Source organism: Centruroides sculpturatus, unplaced genomic scaffold (genome assembly GCF_000671375.1).
Source record: "Centruroides sculpturatus isolate CEXI.00-Female unplaced genomic scaffold, Cexi_2.0 scaffold587, whole genome shotgun sequence".
Taxonomy (NCBI): Eukaryota; Metazoa; Arthropoda; class Arachnida; order Scorpiones; family Buthidae; genus Centruroides; species Centruroides sculpturatus.
The window spans coordinates 168,049-176,296 of NW_019384854.1; the positions used below are offsets into that span (position 1 = coordinate 168,049).

Sequence of the window (8,248 nt, forward strand, 5' to 3'; positions counted from 1 at the left end):
ACATATACAAGGTTTTGCCGATGACACCATCTTAATGATTCGGCACCAGAACCGTGATATCCTGCAACAGAAAGCAAATAAGACTCAACATTATTCGCGATTGGAGCGATCGGAATAAACTGCCAATTAATTACAGTAAATGCGAGGGCCTAGTTTGCACTAAGCGTTCCCGTCGCAAACAGTTACAAAGGCCCCTCTGTAGTTATCTGAAAGGGAAGAAAATAAAAATGAAACCTCATATTAAATACCTTGGGGTGCACATAGATCCAACCTTGAGTTGGAATTATCACATTGAAGAGACTTGTCACAAAATTAAGCAGAAAGCGAATATGATAAATCATATTGCTAGGAACACCTGGGGCCTTTCTGCCAAGCACTGCAGACTAATCTATAGTGGGGCAATCGAGCCCGCCCTGCTCTACGCGGCCGAAATCTGGGGCAAAAGAGTCAACATTATACATAATAAAAGGAAGCTACTGTCCATCCAAAGAGGTTTCGCCATTCGTATCTGTAGAGCATATCGGACAGCGCCAACCGACGCCCTTCTAACGATCGCCAACATGACTCCTATCAACATCAAAATTAAAACCAGAGTTTGGAAATGGCACCTTCTGCAAGACAATATTCAAGACCTCGATACTGAGAAAATACAGAACCTTGTCACGAATAACCACCTTCCCTCTGCCGAAATCGTCAACAAAATCAAGCTCCACGGCATTGACAGACATATCAGTACCTTTGCTACGCTCTGTCACCCTGCAAGTTCCACTAATGACATCATCAGCACCGTTTACAATCCCGAAGATCGCATAGCGGATTGGCACGTCTACACCGACGGCGCTAAGAACGACCTGGGCACCGGGTCTGCCTTTGTTATCTACAAGACTTCTACTAACAAAATCGTCCATGAAGAGTTCCACAAGCTTTGCACCCACTGCTCCAACAACCAAGCGGAGCTATGGGCTATGTGCAAGGCACTCGCCACTGTTACCAATCACTGTCGTAACTTCAAAGGTGGCATAACTTTCTTCACGGACAGCCGGTACGTACTCAGTGTCATCAGGGGCACCAGGAAGCTGACCGCCACTGGCATTAAGGTCTACCACCTTGCAATGAACTTAAGCCAACGGAAAAACATCTCTTTTAGATGGGTGCCTGGACACCACAACATTCCAGGCAACGAAAAGGCGGACAAGCTGGCCAAACGAGCCACAGAACTCCTAATAAGCCCGTCTTTCGGGCTAATACCGACCAGCTACATAAGCAACCATCTACATGAGAGAAGCACCGACCTCTGGGAAGGCGAGTGGAACAATTCAACAACTGGCCGAACGACGTTTAGTTTTCTGCCTTCTATTCACAAACGCCAGAGGTATAAGTACATCACACCATCATTCTACCTAACTCAATGCCTAACAGGGCATGGGAATATCCCATCCTACCTACATAGGATCGGGAGAAGAAGCAATGCTACGTGCCCCTGCGACAACTCCTCTGTCGGGGACTCGTTTCACATTCTTTTCGACTGCCCTCTCTACGAGCCTTACAGAAGTGACCTCATAAGCTTCTGCAACTCCCATGGACAATCGTGGCCGCCGAACTTAGACTATTTGTGCGCCCATAAGGATAGCTTTGACCACTTCCTGAAGTTTGTCAACTCTTGCAACGCATTTGCCAATGACTTTTCCACGCGATCAGATGACGAAGACCTCGCCAACTGACTCCTGAGAAGTGTCATCCTACGGCTTAAGGCATCAATGTAAACTCTGTACATATTTCTATGTTTTCTATTCGCTTGTCACATATTATACTTTGTTTTTATATATTTATTTGTATTATATTCTACATGTTTATGTTTATTGTACTAATTTCTTGTTTACTTACCCACGTCTCTGTTAAGTGCTTACATGCACTCCCCTCTCATGCCACAGTGCTCTGTATTGATCGTGCCGCGACGGCTTTGTAGCCATCATTTTGTCGTTGATCATCCGTAGGCAACTTTTCTTTTGTCATCTGGAAGCACATTGCCTCCTGTACTTTCGGCCTATCTCCGCCGCGAGTTGGTTTTGTTAAATTTACTCGAATTTCAACCCTGTTAAGTGCAAGCCGCACTCTTCAATGTAATTCCACAAATTTTGTAATACACTCCTAATTCTGGTTTCAAAACTGTATTCTTTCCGGCATCATGTAACTTACCTATAATTGTATACCTTTTTGCTTGTAAGGTGCAAACAGCACTATCTCTCATTCTGTAACCACTGTAAGCAATTGTAAAGTGCATCAAGCACTGGTCCATAGCGACCACCGTTCTGTACTCCCTTTTATTTTTATCTCTGTTAATAAACGCGATGCATGACGCCCATGGGATNTGCAATACATTCCTAATTTTGGTTTCAAAACTGTATTCTTTCCGGCATCATATCCCTTACCTATAATTGAATACTTTTTTGCTTGTAAGGTGCAAACAGCACTATCTCTCATTCTGTAACCACTGTAAGCAATTGTAAAGTGCATCAAGCACTGGTCCATAGCGACCACCGTTCTGTACTCCCTTTTATTTTTATCTCTGTTAATAAACGCGATGCATGACGCCCATGGGATACCCATTCTAACCTTCCTTCCTTCCCACATTCCTCAGACTTTTATCCCTACCCACTACACCCCTCCTTCCTTCCTTTCCAAATCAGGCTAAGTCGAAAGACAGCCTTCTGATCTTTAATTCAGTCTCAGTAAGAGACATTAACTGCAGGAGAGCAACCTGTTACGGACACGTTGGTACCAACATCAAAGTTATTGCTCTTTCTTAAACGACTATATATGCAACAGCACCAAAAAATGTCTTCCTAAGTTAACTTTCAGGAAGACTTTTTTGCTTTATTTTTCTTTTAGGAATGCTGTTAAAAGAGGTAGGACGAAAAACAAGATAATGCGTCGTCCTACGTCTCTGTCGCTCTGCATGAAAACGTGTTTCTAAAGGTGGCACGTTTTTACTGATTCCGACTTCCTTGTCGCTTTTGGAGAAAAACGAAAGTTTAAGAACTGCCTTTTTATATGGATAATCTACGGGACAGTATATCTGGCATAATGTATCTTCGAGGAAATTATGGAGGATGAAGAACAAAGATGAATAAGGTGTTTGCAGTTTAAGTAAGTCATAAGTGCGCTGCAAAGTATAATGCAGTAACTGGTCAATGACTGCATTTAGGAAAGCGATGTTTTATTTTATACCTGTAGACCCATTTAGAGTTTCTAAAAACGATACTCAGTTCATACTAACAAGCTGAGCTGAAGTCATTACAGACGAGCTGCAAGTTAAGCTATAAATTTTAAACGGATTTGAAAGCTGAGCATGAATGTGTTGCAGAAAAGTCCATTTCTAAAATTAAATTGCATCTACAATATGTATTTATTCTAATAAACAGCGCGTTGTGTATTAATTTTTTCAGATTGCATTAGAGAGCATTTGCTATTACAAAGCAGCTACTACTCATATTTTTTGTAGAAGGGATGTGATCGTTACTCTAAAGCTGGTTACTTTTATCACTGTTTTATTATATAAACAACAATTAACAATTCGCACCTTTTTTTTAACATAGGAAAAGCTGACAACGCTAAATATAAAATTCAATTAAAATAAAATGTTTTCGCGAGCAATAGATCTTGTAAACGTCAGGTAAAAAAATTTACAGAGAATCGAGCTAAACTATGAGCTAAACCACAACGCTGGATTCCGAATTTAAGACCTGAGTTGACTGTGAAAATTTTAAGCTGCAGCTCATTTGGTACAACTCTTTCTTTACTGTCTATATAGCCTAGCAGACGTCTCAGAGTAATCTATATATTTATTTTTAGTAAGAAATATTATTCCGTCTTAGAAATACAGTAAATAAAGTGCGTATTCAGAAAAAATTTCATACACGTTCTTGCAAATATTGGCAAGAGCATGCAAGAAATTTTCTATCTGCCCTGGCTTGCGGCAAAACGATATTATATGACGTGCTTCAAATAACATCATGCTCTACAACAACAAAATGTGTGGAAGCAATATTATAATTTTTCAGCCGTAGAGCAGACACTGGAGTACTTACATGCATATTGTGTTTTTTTCGGAGATATAGTGGATCATAAGGGCTATGATGTCCGTTTGTCCTGTACATACCTTATAATGAATCGATCAGAAATATTTTCAATAATTTGTATAAAATTTCTATATTGTAGAAACAGGCTTACTTTCTTATTGAATATATTTTATATAATTTTAAAATTTAATTAATAATAATTCATTTAATTTATAGAATGATTAAATCAGGAAGTTTCTAATTCAATCTAAAGAATTTTATGTATATAATACGTTATGAAAAAGTATGTAGACGGCATTTTAAACTTTTAAAATTATAACCTGAGTTAATAAATGTATATCGTTCTCATACTTATTTAAACAGAATTTAAAATTGATTATAAACTCATAAAAGTATAACTTGTTCAAATGTATTTTACCAGAAATGTTGTAACGCGAAGAGTAGCATTTCGTGAAGAGTTCTTCATTTATGTCTGAAATATAAAAATTCTCATTAATATTTATAAATAATTCTACTTAATATTAATATTATATAAATGTATTTTGCTTTTTATATTTATTATCAAATAAAATTATAGTTTAAAAACTATAAACACAATAGCTTAAATAAAATATGACAGAAATACAATTTTTAAAATTGAAATTATATTCTGAATATTTCGAATTTTTAACAAATTTGAACATTTTTATGAAAATTTGACAGGACGGATTACTTGAACGTAAAGTTGAGATAGCTGTCCTAGTTGGACTTAGCCATGTGAAAAGAGAAGGTTATAGAGGGATCTGTTAGGGGTAGAGTGGGGAATGGGAGGTAATGGGATAGAAGACGGGAAAAAGAGGTAGAAAGTGGAGGTAGAGTTTGGGATCACAATCCTGATTAGCATCGCACTTACAAAAGAAAACAGTAATTGGTGCAAACAACTTACAGATTGCCTTTCCGGCTAGACGGTTACAATAGTAAATACAGAACAAAGNGTTTGGGATCACAATCCTGATTAGCATCGCACTTACAAAAGAAAACAGTAATTGGTGCAAACAACTTACAGATTGCCTTTCCGGCTAGACGGTTACAATAGTAAATACAGAACAAAGTGTACTGTACATGGCAGTAGCCTGTCGCCACTGGTAATCCCGACCGAAAAATACTACACTAAAACACAGGTATTACACAGATAGAATGTTACATAAAGGACAATGTTATGTTAACAGAAGACCTTGGTGACAAGAGTCTGATCGGAGAGAAGCACAGAGAGTCACAGTGGCAATCTAAGTCCAGTACAAGAGATGCTACTCGTGACACCATGTGACACACCTACAGAGTGCAAGACCGTTGTTGCACAGAAGCAGGCAACGAAGACCAGTGGACAAATTCACCAGTCAACCGACCAAAATGATAGTGACGAGAGTTGCGATCGCACCGGCTGTCAGTAGAGAGTGTTGAAAGAAATGAGACAAAGGAATAGACAGGAAGGATTAAAAGAAAACAATAATCAACAACAAACAACTCCTACTCAGAAGACTTACGCTCAGGCCCTCTGCAACAGACCAAAACCAAGCAACACAACTAACTCGATAGCCCAAACAATCACTTCAAAAGTTCAAAACGAGGGTGACAGCGGGAGTTATGTGGTTTTAGTATATCCGAACACGGAGACAGATGAAAACGTAAACACAGATGAGATAGAGGAACAGATCCTGACTGAAGTCAAACCACAAGAGCTAGGGGTGGGAGTAAAAGGAGTGCGAAGAATAAACAGAGGAGGCATATGCATAAGGGTGAAAAATAACAAGGAAGGAGAGAAACTAAGGAAGGTTATAGAACAAATTCCACAAATAAATAATAAGATCAAATGTCATGTGGCTGGGGGACGCAGACCAAGAGTTATCTTGCTAAATATACCTTATGCAGTAGAAGAAGACCAACTTTTAGAAACTCTATACAGGCAAAATGACATCTGGGACAAAATCGGAAAAGAAGACTTCTTGGATAGTTGCAAAATAAGCACTGTTATTAGCAGAGGCAAAGTAAGAGAAAACTGCAGGCATTTTGTACTATCTATAACGCCTGAAATAAGAAGAAAAATTATAAGAACACAATATTTTTCAATATCTTGGGCCAACATTAAGGCTGATGATTTCATACCGATTATAAGATGCTTTCGTTGCTGCGGGTTCAATCACTTTGCAAGTAAATGTCAAGAGGATACGAGATGCAGTCATTGCACTAAAGCTCATAAACATACAGAGTGTCAGAATAAAAATAGTACACCATGTTGTATAAACTGCTGCAAATTCAACAGAAATCAACCTCCGAGTCGGAAAATTCCAACAAATCATAATGTGTTCAATCAAAATTGTGAAATACTACAGAGATTCAAAACAAGAAAAGTGCAATTAACAAATTATGGGGAGTAACCTTCACAATAACAATACTCAGACTGCCACCAATATACAGGATAAGATTAAAATAATTCAAATTAATGCACAACGTAGCAAGGCCGGTACTTGATAACTGTTTGTCACAAACAGTTATCAAGCGGATATACTGGCTATCCAAGAACCATATTGCTTTGACAGGAAAATTGCAATGTTTGGAAAGCTTCAGGTTATGAATAACGTCAACTCTAACGAAAACCCTAAAACAGGTTTTGTTATCCTCAACAATAAACTTAATGTCCAAAAACTGAGCAAACACACCAACAGGAACTTTACCACTATCATTGTCAATCATCAAAACACATTGTACATTATGATATCCTTCTATTGTTCCCCATACGAAGATATTTCGGATCTACTAGAAGAACTTAATAAAACAGTGCAAGAACTGAAAAACTTTCCTCTATTGATAACAGGGGATTTTAATGCGAAGTCAACGATTCGGCATAGTCCAATTGATGATCAGAGAGGAACTAAATTGGTGGAATTAATGAATAGCCTCAATCTTGAGTCATTAAACACAAGCACACTCCCAACCTACTCGTCTACCACTGGAGAGAGTTGGGTAGACGTCTGCATAGCCAACAACCATCTCAATTGCTGTAATATACAGTGTAACACTCTGGACGATCATACAGCGAGTGATCATAATTACATAGAAATTAACATTCTGGTTCCTGGTTTTCAAAAGAATTTTAAAATCAAACAAAACACTAACTGGGACAAATTTAAAGACTACATTAAGAGAAACTGGAATTGTGAGAATATTGTCAGCATTCAAAACACTGCAGAAATAGAAAACAAAGTGGAGGAATTACAAGAAATCGTTTACTCAGCTTACCATCATGCTACTACAGTAAGGACAGTTAAGCACTCCATTCCATGGTGGACGGCAGAACTCTCAACACAGAGGAAAACACTCAGGAAAACAAGAAACAAATTCAGAAGAGAAATGGATTCAAACAGGAAAGAAACGCTAAGACAGGAATATTTAAAACAATTCAGGGACTATAAGATAAACATTAACAAAACAAGGACTGAGTCCTGGAGAAAATTTTGCACAGACATTGGCAAAGAACAAATATGGTCAGTTCCATTCTATATAGCAAGGAAAAAGACAAAACAAGCAAGGATACCAGATAACTTCCTCAACAATAATAACAATAATGATTACACAATTCAAAAAACGTATGAAACAATTGCAAGTGAACTCTTTCCAGAAGATGACCCGATGACAGATGAAAGTTTACATCAAGAAATACGGCATAATAGTAAAACTGAGAATCTCACAGCTGACGACCCCGTATTCACTAGCCATGAAATATACAAAGAATTCAAAAATCTTAAGTTAAATAAGGCTCCTGGTCCGGATTTTATAACACCAATTATGGCTAAAATGGTTTATGAGGCTATCCCAGTGACATTTACAATTATCTTCAACAAGTGTTTGCAATATGGTTGTTTCCCTACTGTTTGGAAGAAAGCCTCTATTAAATTTATCCCAAAAAATGCAAATCCAATCAAACCATCGGATTACCGTCCTATATCCTTACTTCCAGTTCTAGGGAAAATACTGGATGGTTTAATGGTGAATAGACTTCAATATCACTGCGAGAGTAACAAATGCATCGACGAAAACCAGTTTGGTTTTCGCAAAGGGAAAAATACAATTAGCGCACTACACTCACTGGTTACCTACATCAAAACAGCTAAAAGCAAAGGGAAACATACTTT

The 8,248-nt window shown here is 38.0% G+C and overlaps 1 protein-coding gene across 1 annotated transcript; it reads left to right on the top strand.

Annotated features, from left to right (window-relative positions):
* The first annotated feature begins 227 nt into the window (after positions 1-227).
* Positions 228-1,721, top strand: LOC111630525. Its single transcript, XM_023374641.1, has one exon. It carries the CDS (start codon positions 228-230, stop codon positions 1,719-1,721), a length of 1,494 nt encoding a protein of 497 aa, XP_023230409.1.
* The last annotated feature ends 6,527 nt before the right edge of the window (positions 1,722-8,248 follow it).